Genomic DNA, 27,304 nt, shown 5'->3' with positions numbered 1-27,304 from the left:
TTTTTTTTTTTTTTTTCTGTGCAGATTCTTCTCATAGACTTGCATTACATTTTTGTAAATGTGTGTTTAGCATGTTTCCACTTTCCACAGAGGTGAACCACTAAATACGCATATATTCTGCACATGATTGTATCAGTGAAGTTTTGTCAAAGCCAAATACCAAGAAGTATAAAAAAAACAACAAAGCTTTGTTTCAAGCATGATGCACCAAGAAGAGATATAAACCACCACCTAAAATAACACACTAAAGCCACGTGTAACAGGCAGAAATGCAGTAGAACTTCTGTAACTTCATGGTGGCAACATAGCCTAGGACCTGTGCACCTGAAAGGTGCCCGCTGAGATCCGGCTCTGTACACAGCCAATCCTGTTCCATGTAAGAATCATTATTCTAATACTTATTAATGGAATAAAATGTTCCTACAGATAACATATTACTACTGCGTATATCTTTACCTTTTATGTGCCTTCTAAAGAAATGGACTATGCAGATTTGTGGTTATAGCAGGTGGCTTCATCTAGTGCAAGAATTGGATGTGGATGGTCCTTTCCATATCATGTGCAACTACAGCGCTGTTGTATCACTACACACCATTACATATTATCCAGCCACATGTACCTTTTTATAGCTGAATCCGGTAATATTGCATCAACATTGCAACAGTGGAAAATGTTACAATATTTCCAGGCTAATGAGAAAAACAATGGAGGGTTGTTGGCGTATTCTTCTTCTTCTTTTTTTTTTTTTTTTTTTTATTCCTATTTTTATTCCTAATTTTTTTTTTTTAATTGTCCCTTCTATGCAATTCTGGGAAGGGGCAAATGGGTAACTCATCTGTTCAGGTTTTTTATAGATCTACTATCTATCCACTGTAAACAGGTCAAGGTTCCACACATCACTTGTTCTGCACATGAAGGTTTCATCACTCGATGTTTATTTATTTTTTTTTTTATCAACACTTAGGTAGTGGGAGATGCAAAACTTTCTTCCTATTCTTGTTTACTCTTGCCCCTTTATTTAAAGTATTTCAGAAGCGTTTCTCCAGACACCCTGCCATGAAGTGATGCTAGAGTATGCTGACCAGCACAGGTGCCGAGGCAATCATCAGACGTCCCATCAAGTATTGTGCAGTACAAGGGTCCTGTTTTAAAGGGGTTATGCTCAAATTGCAAATTATCTCTTTATTCATAGGGTAGAGGATAGCTTACTGATTGGGATCGCAGTGATTCAGAGAGCAGGTAATGCAGAGACTTGTCCTGAGTAGAGTGGAGTAGCTCAAGTTTGATTTCTCCCTCATTAATTGTTTATGGGACTGCCAGAAATTGCCAGGACTATACTTGGCTTTCTCCATCGATCCCATAGACCATGATTGGAGCAGAGGTTGAGCAGGCGTATCTCTGGTTCCGTAGACCCTTTTTTCAGGATTGCAGAGACCCAGAATGATCAGCGAATTATCCCCATTCCCATGGAGATGGGATAACTTGCAGTTTGGGGGAAACTGCTTCAATGGTACTAGTGTATGATACCCACTGGTTATCAGAATTCCTGGTCTTGTTTGTGTAATTTTTCTAATTTTGCTTTTTTCTTTCCATTGTTTAATTTGTGCAATGATGTATCTGTGAATCCTAAATTGACCTTCTATTCCCAGTCCCCACAGTCATATTGATGTATTGTTCTGTATGTACATTAGGTTAAATTAATATAGACCCTTTTAATTGGAGTACAATGTATTAACTAGAAGGACATCTGTTTATTTAGCCTTAATGTAAGAGACAACACAACATTGGTGTAACGTCTCCCTGACGTAAGAGATCCTGAATCTTCTAATAAAGATCTGCAGATCAGGAGGAGCCGGCTTGGTGTGATTTATTTAAGCACAGATCCACATAGTTTCCTACTATAACCAATCACATCTGCTAGTACATGACATAACTAATTAGAAATCGAGATTATTATTATTTATTATTAGCGCCATCAATTCCATGGTGCTTTTACATGTGAAAGGGGTATACATAATAGGGACAAGTACAATAATCATAAACGGTACAAAACACAGACCGGTACAGGAGGAGAGAGGTTCCTGCCTGCGAGGGCTCACAGTCTATAAGGGATAGGTGAGGATACAGTAGGTGAGGGTAGAGCTGATTGTGCGGCGTTATATCAGACTGAGGGTTACGGCAGGTTGTAGGCTTGTCGGAAGAGGTGGGTCTTCAGGTTCCTTTTGAAGCTTGGCAAGGTAGGCAGAGTCTGATGTGTTGTGGCAGAGCATTCCAGAGTATGGAGGAGGCATGGGAGAAATCTTGGATTTGATGGTGGGAAGAGATGAGAGGGGAGTAGAGAAGGAGATCTTGTGAGGATCGGAGGTTATGGACTACGCAGACGTCTACGCAAACGTGTAGATAAATATAATGTGTATATAATATACAGTGTGTCCATCCATAGCCTGTCCACCGCCATTAACTTGAGAACGGCGGCAGCTATAGGTATACAGTAGAAGTGGTGTCTAGGTATAGTAAAGTAGCCATGCGCTACTCATTGAAACTACCTATATTGCCACCTGGTGGAAAACAAAGGAGTTAGCATTTTTTCCTCAAATGGAATGAGAGAGAGAGAAAAAAAAAAGTGAATTACAAAGTTGAAAGGCATCATCAATTCAATACGAATCGACACCTTGCATACAGAAACCCTTTGATTAGAACGTGTAAAACTCACAAGGCTGCGGACGTGAAGCGATACCTCATGGAAACCTTCCTACAAGTCATTGGGTATGGTGGCTGCGTGGAGTGGCCTCCACGCTCACCTCACCTGACCTGACTCCATTGGACTTCTTTCTGTGAGGTCACATCAGACAGCAGGTGTAATGCAACCACTCCACCAACATTGCAGGACATACGACGACGTATCACAGATGCTTGTGCAAACGTGTCACCTACCATATTGCACAACGTGCAGCAAGATACAGTATGCCGTCCAGAGTCCAGATGTGCGTTGCAGCTGACGGTGGCCACTTTGAGCATCAAAGTTAAATAAGCGCCATATGCGTGACCAGCATTCAATGTTTTTTTTGTTTTGTTTTTTTTTTTTGGGGGGGGGGGTCATGGATTTCATATCATAGCATTTCTGTATGCAAGGTGTCGATTCGTATTGAATTGATGATGCCCTACAACTTTGTAAATCACTTTTTTTTTTCTCTATCTCGTTCTGTTTTCAAAATAAAAATGCTAACTCCGTTGTTTTCCACCAGGTGGCGCTATATAGGTGGTTTCATTGCGTAGCGCATGGCTACTTTACTATACCTAGACACCACTTCTATGCCTATAGCTGCCGCCATTCTCAAGTTAATGGCGGTGGTCACACTGTATAATCAAGCATGCTATAATGCATATGTCTGCTGGGTATGTCTGTTGGAGACCATTCGGGGAAACTGATTCCCAATGAAGAAAATACCAAATAAAAATGGTCAGTAAAACAAACATAATAAAAGGTAGCTTTTTGTAGTTCTGGTGAAAGCATAAAACAATGTGACAGTATTGCACAGTATAAAAGTGTACAAAAATTGGATTAAATTAAAATCTGATGTTTGTATACTTTTAAACTGTGTGTGTGCTGTCTTCCGCATCACTGCCACATACTTATTAACTTTTCTAATAAAGGATCTTTATACTTTCAGCATGTTTTTTTTGTTTCACTGACCTTTTTAGGCTGTGTGCGCACATTGCGTTTTTCATGCGTTTACACAGTGTTTTAAACTGCAGCGTAAACATATGGGTTCTGCGTCCCCAGCAAAGTCTATGACCATTAGGCAAATTCCATGCGCACGTGCGTTTTGGATGCCAAATTTTGGACAATCGATGCGTTCTAAAAAGCAACATGTGACTTCTTTTGTGCGTTTTGGATGCTTTTCCCTCTCTGCCTGTGGGAGAGCAAGCATCCAGAACGCATCCATTCTGCATTCAAAATGCATCCAAATGCAGTGATAAAACGCTGCTTTTTATTTGTAACAGCAGAACGCAACGTGCACACATACCCTTAAACGTGACATGTCTGTAATGTTGAACAGGTTTCTACTCTCTAGGTGTGAACTTGTATCATGCGTACATGAGATATATCCTTCTAGCCAAAGCAACATGACTGGTTTTATATCCATCTGGTATGGATCTGTCAGCTCTTCTGTGCCATCTTGTCGGATGTGGCATAGGATAGAGAACAATAGCTAAACTTGGGTTAAGTATGTTCACAGAAATAAATACCACACTATCTTGGGAACAATGCTTTATCTCCTATTCATAGAATAAGGGAAAACTGACTGATTTCTGAACGTCACAGCCTCCGTGATCATGAGAAAAAGGCTATGGCATCTGTTCACTGGGCTCTGCAGCCCCATCTAGAAGGAAGGTGCATATGGGCGCCAGTCGGTGTCTAAGGGACTGCTGGAAGTAATTGAGCACAATGTTTGGCTTCCCCTATACAGAGGGAGAGGTTTATCACTATATTCGTTGATGTAGAGGGCAGAACTGACAGGCGTACGCTTAGGCTTGGCAGCATGTAAACAGATTTTTACATGAAAATGCTGAATTCTTGGAAAAAACTATACATCCCCAAGCTCAAACATTTTCTATACTGCCTCAGAGACTAAGAGTTTGTATGTTTTGCTTATTAAAGGTAATCTGCCAGCAGGTTTTTGCTACCTCTCTAGAGAGCAGCATAATGTAGGCAAGGAGATTCTGAATCCAACAGTGCATCACTTCGATTACTGGCTGCAGCCGTTCTGACACAATCAGAATTTGTAGATTTAGCCATGTAGCTGACCCCTAAAGTGTGTGTGTGTGTTTGTTTGTTTATACATGAGCTTATTCATGAGTCCTACATCACTTTTTTTTATTTTTAAAGATTTTTATTTTTTTGTGCATGGAAATCCACAGAAGGCCAATAAATATATTCTACTATATAAAGTGTAATCTCATCAGTAACAGCTGCCATCTCCTCGCTCAGTAATGGGGAAGTCTTCACTAAAGGAATGAAAGAAAGCATGAATACAGATATTACATCAGAATTGAGAATTTTGATAATGACTGATCAATTCCGGCAGAGAACGAAGCAAATATGTCGAAATAAGATATATTAAACAGTTGCTTATTTTCATGTATACTATTGATTTATGAAATAAAAATGATTCTACTATAAACATTTAGCCACTCCAGGGTGCACAGAGTGCCTGTACTTGGGTTGAATAGTTAATTTGTGCTGACTGACTCCTTTTAAGGAATCAATCAGAAAGGGCCATGCACCGGTACCCATCTACTATAGATGACCTGCCAGATTGTCCAAGAACATTGTCGTGAGCAGCGGTTTAATCCATTCACGACCAATGATGTACATATCAGTCATTGGGTCTGTCCTTTCAATGCAGGCATGCATGGCGAGCCTGCATTAGCCTCTGCACATGTCTGCTGATCTGATCAGCACTTACAAGAAATGATCATTTTTGCTGTTCAGAGAGATGCTGAAGCACCCCCCTCTAATCAGCAGAAGCGATCAGACAGTGCAGGCTTCAGATTCCCTATGGGGACTAGTAAAATCAGTAAAAAAAAAATTTTTTAATTTAAAAATCAAAGTTCAAATGGTGCCCCATTGAAAATGCAAAATGTGTGTTGTTTTTAAAAAATGTTTTATCACCAGAAATACCCGCTCTATCAAAATATAAATTAATTCACCGGACTGGTGCATGGTGTAGCTATGGAAAAAAATATCAATGCCACAATTTTTTTTTTTTTCCTTTGTCACACTATTGCATTAAAATGCAATAGTAGGCGATCAAAACATAGTATCTACAAATAAATGGTATAATTTAAAAATGTCAGCTCAAGATACAGAAAATAAGCCATTACACAGCCCCAGATCCCAAAAAATTAGAACAATACGGGTCTTGGAAAATGGCAACAAAAGCACAATTATTATTTTTTTTTATTTTGACATTTCGGAATTTTTTTTTCACCACTTAGATAAAAGCAATGCTATACATATTTAGTATCTAAGCACTAGTAGTGACCTGGGGAATTATAATGCCAGGTCACTTTAACCATATAGTGAACTTGGTAAATAGAAACTTTCCAAGACAATTGTGGAATGGCATTTTTTTTTTTTTTTTAACAATTTCACTGACTTGCAATTTTTTCCGTTTTACAGTACAATATTGTTGTACAATACTGTTTTACAGTACAGGCAAAATGAATGGTGGCATTCAAAAGTTATGGCTCTTAGAAAAAGTGGAGGAGAAAATGGAAAATTGTGAAGGGATTAAAGGGAACCTGTCACCATTTTTTTTTTTCCCCTATTAAACCAAAAATATCACCTTCTGTAGGAAGGTGCACCTTGTTGCTGGACCCCCTTGCAGACACATAAGGGCTCATGCTCACGTAACTGCTGAAACCCTGCATAATGGATGCAGTATTTTTTGTTAAAATAAAGCCGTTTTCATGCGCTCTGGCTGCTGCCCCCACCATAGACAGAGTGGGAGCTGCATCCAGAACGCACAAATAATTGACATGCTGCTTTTATGAACGCACAGATTTGGGTCAAAATTTTAGCATCCAAATTGCTGCGTTCAAAAACAGCAACGTGCATACGTATCATATCGTAATCTACATAGATTGTGCAGGGGATGCAGGACGCATGCATTTACGCTGCAGTCAATACGCAGCGTAAATGCATGTAAGTACGCAACATGCGCATGAGCCCTAAAAGAACTTAATAAAAGCTTACCGTTTCCTATGCAAATGAGTTTGGTTGGCCAGATGGGCGGGCTATAAATTGGTTCCTGTCCCCCCGCCTGCCGCTATATGCCGTCCCCCTGTCATGATTTACATGGATGACGCTGACCCCGTCATCGTCCACACTCCTGGAGTCTCGCGCAGGCGCATTTTGCTGTGCCCTTATTGCAGGGCTGAGTGTAAAGTTTCCCCTCGCGCGCGTCGGTGATGTAGTTGTGCAGGCACGAGATTATGGGTGGCGCGGTGTATGACCTCACCAGTGTCATCCTCGTACCCGCCCATAATCTCGCGCCTGTGTAACTACATCACTGGCGCTCGCGCGAGGGGAAACTTTATGCTGAGCCCCACGATGAGGGCACAGTGAAATGCCCCTGTGCGAGACTCTAGCAGCGTGGACGATGACGGGGGCGGTGTCATCCATGTAAATCATGACTGGGGGACGGCGAACTGCGGCAATTGGGGGGACAGGAAATTAATTAGAGCCCGCCTATCTGGCCAACAAAACTCCTTTGCATAGGAAACGGTAAGATTTTATAAAGTTCTTTTAGTGGTCTGCAAGGGGGGCCAGCAACAAGTTGCACCTTCCTAGAATGCAGCCCAAGAGCTGCAGAAGGTGATATTTTTGGTTTATTAGGGAAAAAACTGGTGCCCGGTCCCTTTAATGCCATTGCATATCCCAGCTGCCTTATTTTTAGCTTGTCCAGATGTAATTATGTAATGGGTAGAGAGCATTTGGATGGGGAGTTGGTTGAGAAAGTTGATTTTTAATACTCCACACTGTATCATAACGTAATACACAGGGAAAAAAAAAAATATTCTCACAAACTATAATTAGATTTTCTAAACAATCTGTTTTATTAAAAGCACTTTCCTGTGGATAGACGGAGTAATTTGACAATTTGATTGAATAAGAACTTTTAATATGGCTGACTTTGCCATGTAAACCAGAGGGTGGTGTGAAACACTGTTTTATAGTAGTCTCATCGCAGGTACATAATTTACTAAATAAAACATCACTAGAAAACCTTGTGGAGCTTGTTTCGTAAGAAGGTTTCCTATTCCTATATATTAACTTTTCCGGCTACTTTCCAGGGAGCTTCCCCAATTACCGTAATTAGAAATTCATCAACAGTAGTGAAAAGATGGTTTGGTTTATTCAGATTTTCTGAAGATTTACCGTATGATGTATAAAATGAAGGCTCGACGGTAGTATAATGCGGAGCGACCTGTCAGCCCCCATCTACTGAACAAAGGAAAGAAAGAAAATCTGAACATAAATTGGAGGATGTTATTGAAAAGTAAAATTCTACTCCTGAACACCATGAATGCTCCCAACACATTTTTTTCTTCCCTTCTTCTGCCTGTGTGGTATTGTTCTCTTCCAGTAATTTAAAGGGGTTGTCCACTACTCAGATAACCCTTCTCACTCCGTATGATTCCCCCTTTTATAATAATAACATGAGAATATACGTCACTGTGTGTTACAGGCTGCTCTGATTGGACACCACTCCATAAATAAAGTATAAAAGAAATCCGGCACTCCCGCCTTCAATCCCATGGTGCCATCTTGTAACTGTAACTTCGGAGTGGCTGGAAGTCAGAAATTATGTAGCAATTAATACAATTATATACTCTGTAGTCACTACGTACAGTGAAGTGCTGTCCTCTTAAATCCTGAGACTCTAAACAACAAACTTGAAAATCACCCATTTTTGTTAGTCTTCTATATGATCAACTGTTACTGGCACTGTCCAGATGTTTTCAGATGCTGACAGAACACAGCAGTTCCATCATCTTTTATAGCTGCACTTCATATGAAAAGGAGGTGGCTCTGCAGTACCGGGCCACAGCCCCTGCTTGGTCACATCCGAGAAATTCCAGCTGCCATCTCTAACTGCTGCTCAGTGAGAGGGCAGAATATGGCTCTTCCAGCGATCACATATTCATGGCCTAAATAAGATGTTTACTAGGGGTCAGAATAAGAAAGAACAGCTCTGCTAAATGTTCACAAGGAAGCTAAATGTATCTAATATATGAGTGGGGCTGTTTGCTTCACCTCCGTGCCTGTTGTCCAAGTGTCTAGCTATTTTTAGATACTCAACGGTGTAGATAAGTGGTTCCCAAACTCCAGTCCTCAAGACCCCCAACAGGTCATGTTTTCAGGATTTCCTTAATATATAATATGTCTTGATAATGATTCCATCACCTGTTCAATAGTAAGGAAATCCTGAAAACATGACTTGTTGGGGGCCATGAGTACTGGAGTTTGGGAACTCTGGTGTAGATGGATAACCTTATAAACAATCATTAATGTGTATCGGTGATCTCAGGTGTCTTGTGTGGTATAATTTAATAAAGTATTATATTTGTGGGTGTACTTATTTTTCTCAATCAGGTTTCACCTGTTCAGTCCACGTATCTGGACCACTATATCGATGGTGGGTCTTTCATATAGTCCAATATCAGAGAATGAACAGCAACTGCATAAAAAAGTGCAAAACATTAAATATGAATGTTGCTAGCTTATTTTCCAGGTTTTTTCAGACATTTGGTCATCTGGCAGTTTATAAATTTTTCATTAGACATTATCACAATAGTGTGTAAATAGTAATTAGATTTGTTTAGTTCACCCTATTATGTACATATCGTGGGGACAAAAATACAGAATATTAGTGAGTCGACCATCAGGGCTTTTGGAAGGGGGTTACTCTGGTGCCGGGACTACGGCTACTTTACTCTCGATGGGGTTATCACAGGTGGCCGGTCCCGGCTTCGTGCCCTGGGCGCTCACTCTGCGGCTGTGGAATGGGGTACAGGGATGATTTTGGGGAAATACGTGACACCACCTGTGGTGTCTGGTAAGCGGATATACCAGCGCTGCCCGCGGCCGATCTCTGAGGCGATGGTGACGGCAGCTTAAGATCTCTCAGCTCCCCACAGGTGGAGCCATTTTACCTCAGGCCAGTGGGTCGCTGACCAGGAGGGAAGCGACCGAGCGGTGATGGCTGCCTTCTTCTCTGACGTTGCAGGGTCCTGTCGAATGGCGGAGAGATGACACACCAAGTCCACATCAGCTTAAACAAGTCCTTTTTACTAACATCTGGTTTGTTTTGCACAGAACACAGACACAGTTCGGTTACCAGAAGGCCAATGGTCACAAATTTCGGAGGAGATTTAATGACAGAGTTTTTTCTCTGAGGTAACCTTTCTTTGTCTCTCAGTCCCTGCTCTGAGGGCTCTGTGACTCCCTCTTAAACCCCCTCATCAGTCTCATCACTGGTTTTCCCAGGGGTCTGATGCAGCACGGTTTCTTTATCTATCCCGCAACAGCGTCGTGAACTCGGCTTGGGGTTAGTAGTCAGACTCTTGATGGGTACCGGGACTCCTCTTATTTAAGATCCCAGGTTAATGGTCAATAGTTTGGGGATAAACCTGACAAACCTCCTCGGTTTCGTTATACCGGTGTCGACCTGAACTCTTCAGCCAGCTCTCGCCAGACCTAAAGCATCCCCTTTCCGTCTGGGTTACCCCTTTTCCTGTGTCTTTCTTTTCTTTCGGGGTACCCTCGCTCAGGACGTCGGGCCCATGTTATTTCTAGCCCTTCTTTCAGTTATCAATTTACTCTCGTCTCTGCTTGTCACTCCTTACTGACTGACTGTTAACTGACTAACTGTCACCCAGTCGTCCTGTCAATCACGTTGTGTCTCACGCTCAGCTAGGCTCCACCCCCTTATGGACCTACTATATAAACAGTCCCAGGAATATGAAGGTAGGGTCTGCTGAGTCAATGTTACTCAATCTATTATAAGACTCTGCATTTCTTCTCTCTTTCACCTGTGACCAAAGAGCACTGCACCTTGATGTTAAGGTGCTACATTCCCCTGTAGCGCCTAACCACAGGGGCGCCACATTAGGTTTACTGATGACTACCCAACAGCCTATGAGCTCAGAGACACAAAATAATCTGTGTTTTTGGGACCAGCATGATCAGATCCAGGAAGATGTTGGTCATAATACTACTCAGACTGTTCCCAAGCGGTTTATACGCAGTTATACAGGATCTGCTCCATTTTATATAGCCATTCTGCTTAAATCAATTTATTGACATAGTTATGTACACTCCAACAATGTAAGAATAAGGGATGAGATGTGAATAACTTCAGCAGCCAGCTATATAAATAAATGTCGCCGTCATCTCATGCCAGCATGATGAGTGAGATCTGTTCATCGTCCAACATGACCACCTCCATTCCACCCAGAAGAATGTTCTCATACTCTGAATTTTCCCTGTTGGCACCACATTCAATAATTCGCACCCATTGTTTCATGGAGTCTTTTACTTCCTTCATTAGGACTAGAATAATGACTGTTCGATGATTTTCTAAGAAAGTGTATTTTACACAATCGCCTGTTTTTGTAAAGATTTTGGCCATACATCATTGCATTCTGCCAGATTTTTGGTGTGACTACCTCTCAATTGGAGACTTTATGATTCGTGACAAATTCATGAAACATTGTGTTCCCCCCCCCGAGTTGTCTTTTGTTTCTGATTTTCATGTTAATGTGGCTTTTCCAGATGTTTTAAAATGATTTATCAAATGTGACTTTTTGTAAAAAGTCACAAAATTTGGTACAATTTTACTCCAGTTCCCCCTTGGAATGATTTGATATACGGCAGGTTTTTTTTCGCAACATTTAACAAAAAGTGAAACTTTTTGCATTAGACAGTCTCAAAAACGGTTAAAAGCAAGAAAAGCAGCCAATATTTGGTTTTCTGTAAAATCCATGAATCATGTGTGCCACTCTGATTTGGTTGAAGCAAAGACATCAGTGAAAATCAAAACTCAAAAAAGAAAAGTAACTTAAAAACAAAACATATATGATGAATCATCTGAGGGAAGGCATGATATAGATGACTACATGTCTTCACAATCATGAAGGACCTCTTAAAGGGAACCTGTCACCTAGAATATGCGTTCTGACCTATCAGCAGGCGCATGTGTGCCCTAATTACACCTCCATACCCATCCCTGTGCTGTAAAATTGTATAATATGAAAGTAATAAAAAACGTTTTATTACCTTCATATTTCCTATGTAAATAGAAGGGTATTTGGTCCTATGGGCGACGCCTTGCCCTATGGACGTCTGCATACTTTCCGTGGTATCACGCCCGTGTGGGCGTGATACCATGGAGTCACATGAGCAACGTCCCTGCAACTCATTTTATCCTGCGCGCACTGCGGCAGGCTTCTTTTCCGGGTGTTCACTCGCCGGCTTCAGACGCGCACTGTGCATACGCAGTGCGCGTCTGAAACTGACAAGGAGAACCCGGAAGAGAAGCCTGCCGCAATGCGCGCAGGATAGAATGAGCGAGGGGGACGTCGCTCATGTGATACCACGGAAAGTATGCAGACGTCCATAGGGCAAGGCGCCAACCATGGGACAAAATACCCTTCTATTTACATAGGAAATATGAAGGTAATAAAATGTTTTTTTATTACTTTAATATTATACAATTTTACAGCACAGGGATGGGTAGGGAGGTCTAATTAGGGCACACATGCGTCTGCTGATAGGTCAGAACGCATATTCTAGGTGACAGGTTCCCTTTAAAATACACTGGGGATCTTTATGTTCCTTGTGAGTTTTATATATATATATATATATATAAAATTAATATATGGAAGTCAATGGGGGACACAAGCATTTTTCCAGATTTCCTGAATTTCCCATTGACCTCCATTATACTTGGGTACTCAATTCGCGACCCATCCGAGCATCAAACTGCTCATTACAAGTACCGAGCACCCGAGCTTGGTAGTGTGTTCACTTATAACTAACTGTCATACATAGCGCCGCACTTAAGGATTACAATGACCATCTATTGTGTACTTGGCTCTCCACCCACAACAGAAGGAGCGAGCATGTGGGATATCAATATGCCCAATTCTTTTAAAGGGAACATTTTATGTAAAAAAATACTAACTTACAGATAAAAGGTTAAACTGCAGCTTTATAGCATTTTAAAGCTGTCCTGGTGCCTGCACTTGAAGCCCGGAAGGTTCCCTTTTAACATACTTGGTGTTTTGCTGACCGCTAGGGTTCCATATTCACTCATATATATGAACGCTCAGCTCGGCAGAGCATTTATGTATTTTTTACTAGGCAAAAAAGGAGAAAGCCGCTGCCAGACACCTCTGAGGGTCACTTATCTCCAAGGAGAACATTGGGCTTTTTGAAATTCATCAGCCCCATTCATATCTCCCCTGACATCGTGTGACAGGAGAGTCAGGAGGCCTCCATACACATCCAGATAGTCATAGAGTTCTAATGTGTATGGGGCCTTCAAAAGCATGGCATTGTTAAGCTGGGTTTACACACTGCAACATCTCAAACGACATCGCTGTAACGTCACCGGTTTTGTGACGCAATAGCGATGTTGTTTGCGATGTTGCAGTGTGTGAAACCTATCAGCGACCCGGCCCCTGCTGTGAAGTTGTAATCGTTACAAATCGTTCAGGACCATTCCTAGGTCCTTTGTTTCCCGCTGTGCAGCATGCATCGCTGGAAAGTTTCAGTGTGTGAAAGACTTTGCAGCGACTTTGTTAGCAACTTCCCTTTCAAAAGGCTGCTTATCAACGTCCCCAACAACCAGCTAGGTCGCTCTGCAGGTCCGGATCGCTGTTGCGTTGTTGGCCAGGTTTGCCTGTTTAACAGCTCACCAGCGACTTAGCAGAGACTTAGGGAGGTCGCTGTTATGTCACAAAACCGGTGACGTTACAGCGATGTCCTTTGCGATGTTGCAGTGTGTAAACCCATCTTAAGGGGTGCTCCTTTAGGCTATGTGCACGCGTTGAGTAATTGGGGAATTGTTTACCTTGGTATTTGTAGCCAAAACCATGAGTAGGGCAATCAGATTCAAAGTATAATTAAAACATGGGCACCACTTCTGTATTTTTTACCCTCTCCTGGTTTTGGCTACAAATACTGAGGTGAAAAAAGTCCCCAAATACTCAACGTGTGTACGTGGTCTTAAATTTCTCATTTTGCTCTTTCCTCTTATCGTAATATTTATGCTATTATTGTGTTGCCATCCTATGAATATATGATGTTTTTACTGTTTTACAAGCTTTCATTACAAATAGCGACAGTGGACAGCGTAAGTACATATACTGTATATATATACCCAGCCATTCTGCATGTGGAGATTTTTATATTGTTATATTATTTTAGTTGTCCGACCTGCACTGGTATAAATGTAATGTAACCTTAAAGGTGATGTGCTGTTTTACATTCATTTTATGCATTCAAATAGAAAATAAAGCAACTTTACAAATAGTCTTAAAAATATCCATATTTTGTATTCTGCTCCTTTGTGAGCTGTAGGCTGATCTTGCAGTCATTTGTAATGGCTCACAATACACATTAAATTTGTCTTAATCTGTTGATTTCTATGATTAGCCAAACAAATAATCATATAATATGTTGGGGTGGGGGGCGCACCTGATTCTCCTCCATAAGTTGATGTAAGGAGAGAGAAGGATTGGGAATACATGATGGCTCTGCCGAGCATTCATGTGTATGGGTGAGTTGGGAGAGATAGTAGTTGGCCGAACGAGCAGTCATCTGACAGCTATCTAATGTGTATTGGCACCTACCTACCCTCCCTATTCTACATACCAACTTACAGACTATGGAGGGGTGAATAATGTGCACAAACCCTTAAAGTTGTACAGCCAGAGCCGTATGCACCCAGCACCAGCTTCCTTACATGTTGGCCCTCTGGGGAGTCTTGATTGACCAAGAGACTACAGGCGGGTGGTACTACATATGCTTTTACATTCTTCACACTATAATCCTCTAAATATATATGTTATCCATATTTGGTCTCTACTGAAACTATTTTAGAGGGCACCACTTCCAGGATTAAATAATCCAACAATAAAAGGATAAGGGATCACCCCAACACACCAAGAAAGGCATAAAGAAAAAGGCAAGGTGGTGTGCAAAATGAGGGATACACCTTTATTACAAATATTGGTCTATATTATAAACAAAGTGGACACAAACACATTAAAATCACTTAAAAAGGCATACAAAGCCTCCAATTTCCTTGTTTAATCCCTGTAACGGACAAACACCCCCCTAGCTGTATACAGAGGTCACAATATACAGGTAAATTTAAACAGGGCTATGTTAATATGTATACAACCAGGAGTTAAGGGTACTTTACATGCTGCGACATCGCTAGCGATCTCGTTAGCGATGTGAAATTCTAGATTGCAAGTGCGATCTTTTGAGATCGCGCATGCGTAAAATGACCTATGTGCGACCTCGAAAGATCGCACTTGTGATCTAGAATTTCACATCGCTAACGAGATCGCTAGCAATGTCGCAGCATGTAAAGTACCCTTAACTCAATAGTAACTGGATCATAGGCATGAGTATAAATTTTACATCGAACATGGATACATAGAGAAATAACAATTACCACATACCCATAGATCATTAGCAGCACATATAAATAACAATCATATATGCAATCCAGATAATAGAGAGATCCCTGAAACAAAGCCCAGATACTACCAGCCTTAGCTGGATTTACCAGATAGTGGGATCCATAGCAACAAATAGCCAGGGTGGGATTGCACGTTCCCCACGCGTATCGCTTTCACATGTGACTCATGCCTATGATCCAGTTATTATTGAGTAACTCCTGGTTGTATACATATTAACATAGCCCTGTTTTAAATTTACCTGTATATTGTGACCTCTGTATACAGCCAGGGGGGTGTTTGTCCCTTACAGGGATCAAACAAGGAAATTGGAGGCTTTTTATGCCTTTTTAAGTGATTTTAATGTGTTTGTGTCCACTTTGTTTATAATAAAGACCAATATTTGTACTTAAAGGTGTATCCCTCATTTTGCACACCACCTTGCCTTTTTCTTTATGCCATATTGGGTCTCTATTTCTATAAAATTTTCTGTAGCCCCTCATGAACAGTCACATTTATAGAGTACCGTATATTCTTTTGTTTGCCTGTGTAGTTACTTATGTGTTGTTTCTTCCTCTATTGTAGTATAACCTGGGGTTGACCACCTTTCCTGAGCTTTTCCTACTAAACAACATGGATAATGAAGACCGGCCCTCCTCCCGGTGATGATGGGAATTACATGGCATACTCACCCCGACTCTGAAGATCCTTCACCTCCTCTAGATACACAGTCTAGGAGAACTCAGCCAATATGAGGTGCCATGTCAAGTCTTAGGTACTAAAAGAACATAATACTGAAGATGACCATCAACGGATGATATTTATTATATTTTTTAGCACTTTCTTAATGATCAGAGTCATATCCGGCAATGTCTTGTCATATTGGCTCTATTCTGAGAGAAGAGATTTGCCTTTATCCATTCATACAGAGGACAGAGACAGAAAATATCAGTAATCTTGTGTAGATTAGCAAGAAGGGCTATGGCACTACTGAGGCTTTAATTGTTTTTACCATGTTAGTGAATAGTAGTTATTACTGTGATCAGCACAAATTGAGACAGGGTAGAAGAAACTGATAAATGAAGGTGTGTTACTCAGCACGGTCAGATTTCACATGACAATCTGCATGTGAAGATTGATGTAAGGAAAAACCATCACTTGATTGGTTGTCAGAAGCAATAATGTTTTTACTGTATACACGTATATAATGGAAATGGTCATCAGATGGCACGGGAGGCTGTTTGTCCGTCACCCATCGTATTCTTAACAGATTTACTGTTTCATGTTAACTCCTGAAATATACTTTCCATGTCAGCGATGCAAAAAAAAAATCAATACACCATTCAGGATTCTTTTTTTTTTTTTTACTTTTAATTTTACTACAGATTTTTAGCTTTTAAACGACAACATAAAAAACTGGAAAACAAGTCAACATTCAAGAAGTCAAAAAAGAAACATCAAAACTAAAGCAGTTTATGTGGATTATATGGGCATGGGAGTAAAGATGCGGCCCATGTCTTATAAATGTTGCAAGGACAGGGGAAGAGACACCAAATAATGGTGCTGCCTTTGTGGGATTTTTTAAAACTGTGCCTTGTAATCATCTATATGTGTTATGACCGGTAAATGTGAAAAGTCCGATGTTAAATTTTGATTGAATCATGTCTTTCTATGAAAGGAGTGATTCTGTGATTTGGAGTCAGGTCACTGTACTGTAATGTAACGCTATGTGCACACACTGCAGTTTTGGTTTCTCCAGCGAAAAACGCACCTCTGGCCGAAAAAACGCATAAAAAAGCGCATGCGTTTTCGCCGCATTTTTGCCTTTGTTTTTTTGTAACATTGCCAGTGGCAAATCGCAGGGAAAAACGCAGGAAAGAAAAGACCAAAAGGATGTAGTATCAGGGGTATCAACTATTAAACCAAACAAAAATACCTAATAAAATTGTATACTTTATTTCTATATCAATTAAAAGGTAATATTCATACAAACAGAAACACACGATGTGAATAAAGTGTTAGATACACTGGATGGAAAGTGTAAGGGTAATTGTATCTAGGGGCTGCGCAGATTAATAGTAAATAAACCTAATAGATTCAGAAGCTGGACCCTAGGGGATATGACTCGCCCTTAATTGGTCCCTGCCTAGCAATGGGGCTTTAAGCACCCTAACTTTCTTGGTGCCCCCACTCCACGGCGGCTGCCCCTATTGTATCCCTTACTAACTTGTAGATAACCATCACCAAATTACCATAATAAAGTGCTAAGTGCAAAACCACATATACACATACAACAGACACAGATTAATAGAGGGGTTGCTACCCAAAGGAGTCAACTGCAACAAATATTTACACTAAGTGACACCTTAGGGTTACCCAGGACTGGTATCGCCAGTAAATCACTGGATCCATTGAAATTGAACAACATGAGATCGAGGCACTCTAGATTGTCGCTCATTAAATTCACTTACAAAGAAAGATGCAAAATAAGATACAGCTCATTGGTTGAATGTCTACAATCCAGGGATTACAGTTCACATATACAAGATAAAGCACCATACTCCATTATTCCAAGGATAACATGTCCCCAGAAACATCCCTAGAAAGAGGCATGAATCCTATCAGGTGACTATAAATAAGTGGGTGGCAAAAAGAAGTACACCCAGTGGATACTTTACGATTTGTTGGTAGCGCCTCCAGGCCTTCTGTCGAGCCATGCATGTCAGCAAAGAATGACAATTCATGTCAGCAACGCTCAGTTGTGTCTTTGACCTCGCCCTTCGCCCAATGCGTTTCCCCCCATTTGTGCCTGGGGTTCATCAGGGGATCAAAGCTGACAACAGGGGAGAAAGTCACATCCCCGTCGTCCTTTCCAAACAGTTCATGAAATATATACCCGGTATCAATACACCGTGGGGTATAGCATGTGGATCACAGAAGCTCATAGCCAGGTGTGAAAAAACGCAGGAAAGAAGTGACATGCTGCTTCTTTTTTCTGCAACCAAAACTGCAGGCAAAAACGTGCAACGTGCGCACAAGCCTTTCAGATTTCTCATAGACTTTGCTGGGGAAGGAAATGCATGCAGTTTAGGACTACAAACTGCACCCCAAAAAAAAAGCAGCGTGCGCACAAGGCCTAAGGCTGATTGTGCGTTCTTAGGGCAGAATGCTGTTTAGATCCAGTTATGCTTGAAGTCACATCTGTCTGCAGTGTTATGCCGAGATGCAATACCTCTAAGTGCAAACTAGAAGTATATATAAAGGCATATTTCAGGTTTTTATTTAACATTTTCAATAAACATGGATTTCAAATTCTGCTCATATATATTACCTATGCCAATGTGTATGTCTGCACATGATTATTATATACACACATACATATATACACACACCTATATTTTGTTTAATGGAAATCAATCAGTAATTTTACTTACAGAACAATCCCTTAGAATAATATCACCCAGAGATAGGCAACCATGATATATTTATAGATAATGTAGTTTAGAGCTTCTGAGAGAGTGTGGATGCCAAGGAATTCAGTTATACCAGGGAGAAATAAGTTTGACCGTATTATATTTCTTCAATACTCCCTCCTATTTACGGAAAGTCATGCTATCTATCAGTGGTCCCCAACCTCTCTTAGGCTGGTTTCAGACGTCCGTGTTTCAGGTACGTGTGACATCCGTTTTTAACACGAATGCCACACGTACCCATGTTATTATTTGCTGTTACGCACACATCCGTATTTGCACACGGACCGTGTGACCTCTCATGACCCCGCACGCACACATGCAGACATGTCCATTCTTTCTCCGGCAGCACGGGTGTCACGCGGATCGCACACTGATGTGATCCGTGTGACATCAGTGTGACACGTACCGGAGAAAACACGGGTCTTTTAAATAAAAAGATTTTCTATATTTACCTCTCTCCAGCGATGCTGTCTCCAGCTCTGCTGCCTCCCGCTCCTGACCCCCGCTCATTATACTCACTGAATATTCAGTGCACTGAGGAGCTGGAAGCCGGAGCAACGCTGGAGACTTCAGTGCCGGAGACTACATCGCTGGGTGAGTATACAGCAGAGTGTGTGTCTGCTATGTGTGTATACATATGTTTTTATATCTGCTCAGTGCATACGTGCGTGTGCGTGCGGGGTGAGAACCTGGAAGCCGGAGCATCACGGGGAAAGCATTGGGGACTCATCACAGTTCCCAATGAACTCTGATGAACCCATGAAGTTGTATCGTGGATGTTTCAGGGGTCATCAGTAATTTGGGAATTGGGAACTCCAATGACCTCCTAGATGTCACTGTGCTTGCAGAATACTCACCTGTCCTCGCGGTGCTTTCCTCGGCGGTGCTGTACTCAGTGCTGATCCGGCTTCCAGGTCCTAAGTGTGGTGAATAAGCAATGAATATAATGAGCAGCGGTCAGGAGCGGGAAGCAGCAGAGCCGGAGACAGCAGGTAAATATGGAAAAATCTTTTTATTTCACAGACCCCTGTTTTCTCTGGTACCTGTCACACGTATGCAAACACGGATGTCACACGCATGACCATAACCATGCGTGTGACTGGTACCTGATTAAACACGGACGTCTGAAACCGGCCTTATCCTAAGAGCCATATTCGGCTCTCACAGATGGTCACAAGAGACATCCAGAAGCCTCTGAGTAGTGAGATCCAGTTCCATCCAATTTCAAGCACCCCTCTATCTGGCACTACCATCCTATCTCTATCTAAGCATATTTGCCTCTCCACCCCCATGGCCAGTGAATGTGGATTCAGATGTGGATTTCTGAATTGGGCTATTTTAAAGCGTTACCATTTGGAGACCTGTTCTTCATAAATGATTGCAAGACTTGGGGCTAATGATGTACCAAGCTGGCAAACAGCTCGCGAGCCACATATCACAGGCTCACGAGTTACATGAGGCTCCAGAGTCACTGGTTGGGGACCCCTGCTGTATATGATAGTAGCTGTAGTATCCGGCCTTGCCCAGGATAGTAACTAAGTTTTCCTTTCCCTCTCTTTTTTTCTTTTATAACGATAAAACCAAACAGGAATATCTATTTATATAGATGAATCTACAATGAATATTTTACTTTGTACCTTCACGTTTCAAATGCTACGATCTTCCTACAGAGATCATGTACGGTACATCAATGGACCACAATATACCATTTTTATCATGCAGCTGTGCAGCAATTGAGAAGGAATCAAAATTAGAATTCTCTCCATATGGCTTGATCAGCATTTTTCGATTATCCATATGGCGCAGCTCACACCGATATCATGGCTTCCATTTTTTTAAATGAACTATGATGGATACGGTGGTGTTTATTTAACCTCATAACGACGGCCGTACGACTTAAAGCGGCGGCAAAACAGGGTACTTATTCTGTTCCGCCGCTTTAAAGCGGCGGCCCGAAAAAACCCTGTAGCGCCCCCCAGCGACCGAAAATCTCGGGGGTTTCAGCTACCGGGGGTAGCTGAGACCCCCCAGATTATGAATCGGGGTGTTTTTTCTGGACCCCGTCAATGCGATCGCCGGTATACACCGTATACCTGCGACAACATTAAAAAAAAAAAAAATGGCCGGTAAAATTGATTTATTTCTCATCTGACGTGATCAAACATGTCAGATGAGAAATAAATATGAGCCCTTAGTGCCCCAAAAGCCCCCGGTACCGGAGAAATCTATCCAACACCCCCCCCCTCCGGAAAATCCAAGATGGCGCCGACGCGCGCTGAAAACCCCCGCCGCCGCCGGCTCTGCATTCATTTCCCTCCGATCTGAAATGATCAAACATTTCAGATCGGAGGGAAATGTCCTCCCCCTGACCCCTCCTCCGGTACACCGGAGATATCTGGTCCCCGGAGCCCCCTCCGGTTCTCCAGAGCCGCCTCCCCCCTCCCCCCTCCGGAGCGTGGAAGATGGCGGCCGCATTCATCCTGCTCTTTCTGCCGCATGTGACACGTCACATGTGGCAGAAAGTTGTCCCCAGGTCCCCCCGTCACCCCCCCCCAGCCCCCGGTTTTACGTTACCTGGCTGCTGGTGCTCCGGCCCCACGATCACGCCGCCTCCTTCTTGAAAGCTGGCGGCGCATGCGCAGACAGCGGCTGTCAGCTGGATCCCTGCAAGCAGGGACGCTGACGTCGCTACTGCACAGGCTGCTCCACTGTGGACCGGGGGAGGGTGAGTGCGGTAATCTGCAGCCACACTCCTCACATGGAGAGACTGCTGTTCTAGAAAATGGGGGGTACGTTCTGTGAGCGTGCCCCTCATATTCTAGAATGAGGTTACTGCAGGTCACTCTGCCCTAGGTTGGACCGGGGCAGTGTGAGTGCAGTATTCTCAGATTACTGCACCCACACTGCTCATGGAGAGCTTGCTCTTCCAGAAAATGGGGGATACGTTCCCTGAACGTGCCCCAAATATTCTAGAAGATCCAGAGTCGGCGTGGGACCTCCAAAATGGATTACAGCGACCGAAATTTATTTATTTTCAATAAATTGGTAAAAGAGGAATGTTTCGGGGAGTTTTTTTTTCAAATAATTTTTTTTTTGTCTTTATTTTTTTCTATTACTTGACTGGGTTAGTAATGTCGGGTATCTGTTTAGATGCCGTGACATCACTAACCCCAGGGCTTGATGCCAGGTGACATTACAGCTGGTATCAACCCCGTATATTACCCCGTCTGCCACCGCACCAGGGCGCGGGATGAGCTGGAGCGAAGCGCCAGGATTGGCGCATCTAATGGATGCGCCACTTCTGGGGCGGCTGCGGCCTGCTATTTTTAGGCTGGGAAGAGTCCAATAACCATGGCTCTTCCCACCCTGAGAATACCAGACCCCAGCTGTCCGCTTCACCTTGGCTGGTGATCTAATTTGGGGGGGACCCCACGTTTTTTTTTTTTTTAAAAAACCTCCTGGGGAGCCCTCCAAATTGATCACCAGCCAAGGTGAAGCTGTCAGCTGTGGTTTCCAGGCTACAGCTGTCTGCTTTACCCTAGCTGGCTATCAAAAATAAGGGGGACCCCACGTCGTTTATTTTAATTATTAATTTTTTGGGGGGCTAAATACAAGGCTAGGCACCCTTTAGTGCCACATGAAAGGCACTAAAGGGCGCCAGCTTAGAATATGCAGGGGGTGGGACGTTATATTTGTTTGACATCTATCCATTCATCCATTGTAGCATTTTAGGCTGTGTGCCCACAATAGGGGTTTGCAGCGTTTTGGGCGCAGAGTGTGTCCATAGTGTTTTCCCTGCGTCCATAGCGCTGCGTTGTGCAGTAGAAGCACAGTGGAAGGATTTTTAGAAATCCCGTGCCCAATGTGCTTCTTTTCTCCGCAGCATACACTGACGTGTGGCGCAGCTTCCCGAGCCTCAGCATGTCAATTTATGCTTCGGAGATGAGTGTTCTCTGCAGGTAGCATAGAGCTCCACAGCGGCCTGAACCCAAATCGTGGGCATGGGCAGCTGCGTTCTCCCGTGGACAACACTCACATCTCTGCAGGAAGGCTGACACTGTATACTAGACGCCGTGTCGCTGGATCATGGCCACATAGCCTAAAAGTGAGACATTTGTTGCTACAGCAACATTTTTGTGAAGTACCTGTGGATTCAAAATGCTTACTATACTCCTGAATAAAATCCAGTTTCCAAAATGGAGTCACTTGTGGGGGGTTTCTAATGTATAGGTACCCAAGGGGCCCTGCAAATGTGACATGGTGCCCGCAATTTATCTCAACTTTTCCAGAATTCAAATGGTACTCCTTCCATTCCAAGCCCTCCCATTTATCCAAACAGAGGTTTTTGGCCACATGTGGGGTATCCCTGTGCTCATAAGACATTGAATAACAACCTGTTGGGTCCACGGTTTGTTGTTGTCTCTTGAAAAAGTGAGAAATTTGATGCTGAAGCAACATTTTTGTGAAAAAAAATGAAAATTTTCAATATGGCAACCTAAGCTTATCAAATTCTGTGAAGTATTCGTGGATTCAAACTGCTCACTATACACCTAGATAAAAGCCTTGAGGTGTCTTGTTTCCAGAATGGAGTCACTTGTGGGGGACCGCCACTGTTTAGGCACCTCAGGGGCTCTCCAAATGCAACCTGGCGTCCGCTATTGATTCCAGCCAATTTTGCAGTCAAATGGCACTCCTTCCCTTCCGAGCCCTGCCATGCGCCCAAACAGTTGATTTCCACCACATATAAGGTATTGCCAAACTCAGGAGAAATTGCACAATAAATTTTATGCTGAATTTTTTCCATTTACTCTTGTAAAAAAAAAAGCTACCTGGTTGAAATAACAATTTTGTGGTAAAATTTTTTTTTTTTTTTCATGGCTCAACGTTATAAAATTCTGTGAAGCACCTGGGGGTTCAGGGTACTCACCAAACATCTAGATAAATTCCTTGAGGGGCCTAGTTTCCAAAATGGGGTCACTTGTGCGGGGTTTCTGCTGTTTAGGTACCTTAGGGGTCGGTCCTCCAAATGTGACATGGTGCCCGCAATCTTTTTCAGCCAAATTTCCTTTCCAAAATTCAAATATTGCTCCTTTCGTTCCAAGCCCTCCCATTTGTCCAAACAAAGGTTTCAGACCACATGTGAGGTATCACCGCGCTCATAAAAAAGTGGTTAACAAACCTTGAGGTCAAATTTTTGGAATTACCTCTTGAAAAAGTGAGAAAATTGATGCTAAAGCAACATTTTTGAGAAAATTATTAAAATTTTCAATATGACAACGTAACGTTAACAAAATCTGTGAAGTACCTGTGGATCTAAAATGCTCACTATACCCCTAGATAGAAGCCTTGAGGGGTCTAGTTTCCAAAATGGTGTCACTTGTGAGGGATTTCTTCTGTTTAGGTACCTTAGCGGACCTGTAAATGCAACATGGTGCCCGCAATCTATTTCAGCCAAATTTGCTTTCCAAAATTCAAATATTGCTCCTTCTGTTCCGAGCCCTCCAATTTGTCCAAACAGAGGTTTCTGACCACATGTGGGGTATCGGCGCACTCATAAGAAAGTGGTGAACAAGTTTTGGGGTCCATTTTGTTGTGTTATTTCTTCTAAAAGTGAATAAATTTGGGTTAGAGCAACATTTTTAGGTAAAATTTAATTTTTGCTTTTTTTCATTCCACATTGCTTTTGTTCATGTGAAGCACCTGGAGGGTTAATAAACTTCTTGAATGTGGTTTTGAGTACTTTGGGGGGTGCAGTTTTTATAATGGTGTCACTTTTGGGTATTTTCTGTCATCTAGGCCTATTGAAGTCACTTTAAATGTGATGTGGTCCCTAAAAAAATGGTTTTGTAAATTTTGATGTAAAAATGAGAAATTGCTGATAAACTTTGAACCCCTCTAACTTTCTAACAAAAAAAAATTTTGTTTCCAAAATTGTGCTGATGTAAAGTAGACATGTGGGAAATGTTATTTATTAACTATTTTGTGTCACAGAAATCTCTGGTTTAACGGTATAAAAATTCAAAAGTTGAAAATTGCTAAATTTTCAAAATTTTTGCCAATATTCAATTTTTTTCATAAATAAACGCAAAAAATATTGTCCTAAATTTGGTACTAACATGAAGTCCAATATGTGACGAAAAAACAATCTCAGAATCACCGGGATCCGTTGAAGCGTTCCAGAGTTATAACCTCATGAAGTGACACTGGTCAGAATTGCAAAATTTGGTCTGGTCATTAAGGTGAAAATTAGCTCCGTCACTAAAGGGTTAATAGATCTATAATAGGTCTGCCAGATTCCTTTTTTTAATATTTGAATAAAGAAGCCATTTGTACCATCACTGAATGACCGAACAGTATGAACAAACACAATTATGTAAATAATTATGCAGGACAGCTTATATGATACACATTAAGGCTATGTGCCCACGTGTGTGCGCTCTGCACCGCAGCATAAAGTCACTGTATGTCAGCTTCAGAGCGCAGCTGAAAAGCTCCATTCTGAAACTTTGGTGACTGCAGAATTCATGCGCTCTGGATACTGCCTCTCCCTATAGACAGAATGGAGACCGCATGCAAAGCACACAAAAGAAGCGACATGTTGCTTTTTTAGAACGCAGCGATTTGGTAGCATGCAAATCACTGCGTTCTAAAATGCAACGTGGGCATGGATTATGCACAATCTTCATAGATTGTGCTAGGGACGTAGGACGTATGCAGTTAGGCTGCAGTACAATACGCAGCGTAACCGTATGCAAATACGCAACGTGGGCACATAGCCTAAAATGTGTAAGTTGTTTGTGCATTCGCTGAATTTAGAGTTTCTTGCATTTCATTGCTAAGGTCAGATTCACTCTTCCATGTAACAGATGTAGCACAGGTGTCATCAGTGTGCTGACCTTTCAGAACATGGACCTGTTCATTGAAATACAGTATATGAATTTTGTCTGTGAATTGGACCAAACTGATGTGCTTCTTTTTTTTTGTGGACCATCAGTCCATAAAAAAGGACAATGTGAAAACAGACTAAAGAACAATTTGCCTATTTGCGGTTAAAAATGTAATGAGAATAATAATAATAAAAAAAAATGTGGATAGCACATGTACAATAAAACGATGTGTGAATGGGGCCAAACGTAATTTATGTCTGTTTACTCACTGTGGCATAGAAAATAATAATTTGGCCATCTCTATAGTGTTAAAAGATTTATTTATAAAAAGTAAAAAATATTTTATATAATAATGCATATTATGTATACACACACACACAGTACAGACCAAAAGTTTGGACAAACCTTCTCATCTCTGGAACAACTGTTAAGAGGAGACTTTGTGCAGCAGGCCTTCATGGTAAAATAGCTGCTAGGAAACCACTGCTAAGGACAGGCAACAAGCAGAAGAGACTTGTTTGGGCTAAAGAACACAAGGAATGGACATTAGACCAGTGGAAGTCTGTGCTTTGGTCTGTTGAGTCCAAATTTGAGATCTTTGGATCCAACCTCCGTGTCTTTGTAGAAAAGGTGAACGGATGGACTCTACATGGCTGGTTCCCACCGTGAAGCATGGAGGAGGAGGTGTGATGGTCTGGGGGCGCGCTTTGCTGGTGACACTGTTGGGGATTTATTCAAAATTGAAGGCATACAGAACCAGCATGCCTACCACAGCATCTTGCAGCAGCGTGCTATTCCATCCAGTTTGCGTTTAGTTGGACCATCATTTATTTTTCAACAGGACAATGGCCCCAAATACACCTCCAGGCTGTGTAAGGGCTATTTGACTAAGAAGGAGAGTGATGGGGTGCTACGCCAGATGACCTGGTCTCCACAGTCACCAGACCTGAGCCCAATCGAGATGGTTTGGGGTGAGCTGCACCGCAGATTGAAGGCAAAAGAGCCAACAAGTGCTAAGCATCTCTGGGAACGCCTTCAAGACTGTTGGATAATGCCTAGAGTGTGCAAAGTAGTAATGAAAGCTAAAGGTGGCTACTTTGAAGAACCTAGAATATAAGACATATTTTCAGTTGTTTCACACTTTAAGTATTTCATTCCACATGTTTTAATTCATAGTTTTGATGCCTTCAATGTGAATCTACAATTTTCAGAGTCCTGAAAATAAAGGAGACTCTTTGAATGAGGTGTGTCCAAACTTTTGGTCTGTACTGTGTGTGTGTGTGTGTGTGTGTGTGTGTGTGTGTGTGTGTGTGTGTGTGTGTGTGTGTGTGTGTGTGTGTGTGTGTGTGTGTATATATATATATATATATATATATATATATATATATATATATATATATATATATATATATATATATATATATATATATATATATATACACACACACTATATACATACACATGCACTGTACAATATATTAGATAGTTAGAGAAATAGTACATCCCACAGGTCTCATGTCCATCGTGTATTAGAAGAGAGGATAGCAAGGTGTGATCCCAGTATTATATAGTAAAATCTTACAGCTTACAGAAGGAATAACAGAGCAGTGAGCCTAATATTAGTATAGGATGATCATCACCTCTTATCTAGACTAGTGTAACATGTTCTTCCTACAT

General features: G+C 41.8%; 1 protein-coding gene across 3 annotated transcripts in view; it reads left to right on the top strand.

The window, feature by feature from the left end:
* Positions 1–21,521, top strand: part of SLC11A2 (solute carrier family 11 member 2) — a 166,047-nt gene extending 144,526 nt beyond the window's left edge. For 2 of the 3 annotated variants that reach the window (XM_075337116.1, XM_075337118.1), the window contains exons 17-18: positions 13,902–13,931; positions 15,853–21,521. In XM_075337116.1, coding sequence (XP_075193231.1) covers positions 13,902–13,931; positions 15,853–15,933 — 111 coding nt within the window. In that variant the 3' untranslated portion in view covers positions 15,934–21,521. The remainder of the gene's footprint in view (positions 1–13,901; positions 13,932–15,852) is intronic. The other variant, XM_075337117.1, reaches the window with a different exon arrangement.
* Positions 21,522–27,304: the final 5,783 nt, after the last annotated feature.

The sequence above is a fragment of the Anomaloglossus baeobatrachus genome, chromosome 2 (genome assembly GCF_048569485.1).
Source record: "Anomaloglossus baeobatrachus isolate aAnoBae1 chromosome 2, aAnoBae1.hap1, whole genome shotgun sequence".
Taxonomy (NCBI): domain Eukaryota; kingdom Metazoa; phylum Chordata; class Amphibia; order Anura; family Aromobatidae; genus Anomaloglossus; species Anomaloglossus baeobatrachus.
Note: the sequence above shows the minus strand (reverse complement) of the source record. Positions and strands in the feature narration are given on the sequence as shown.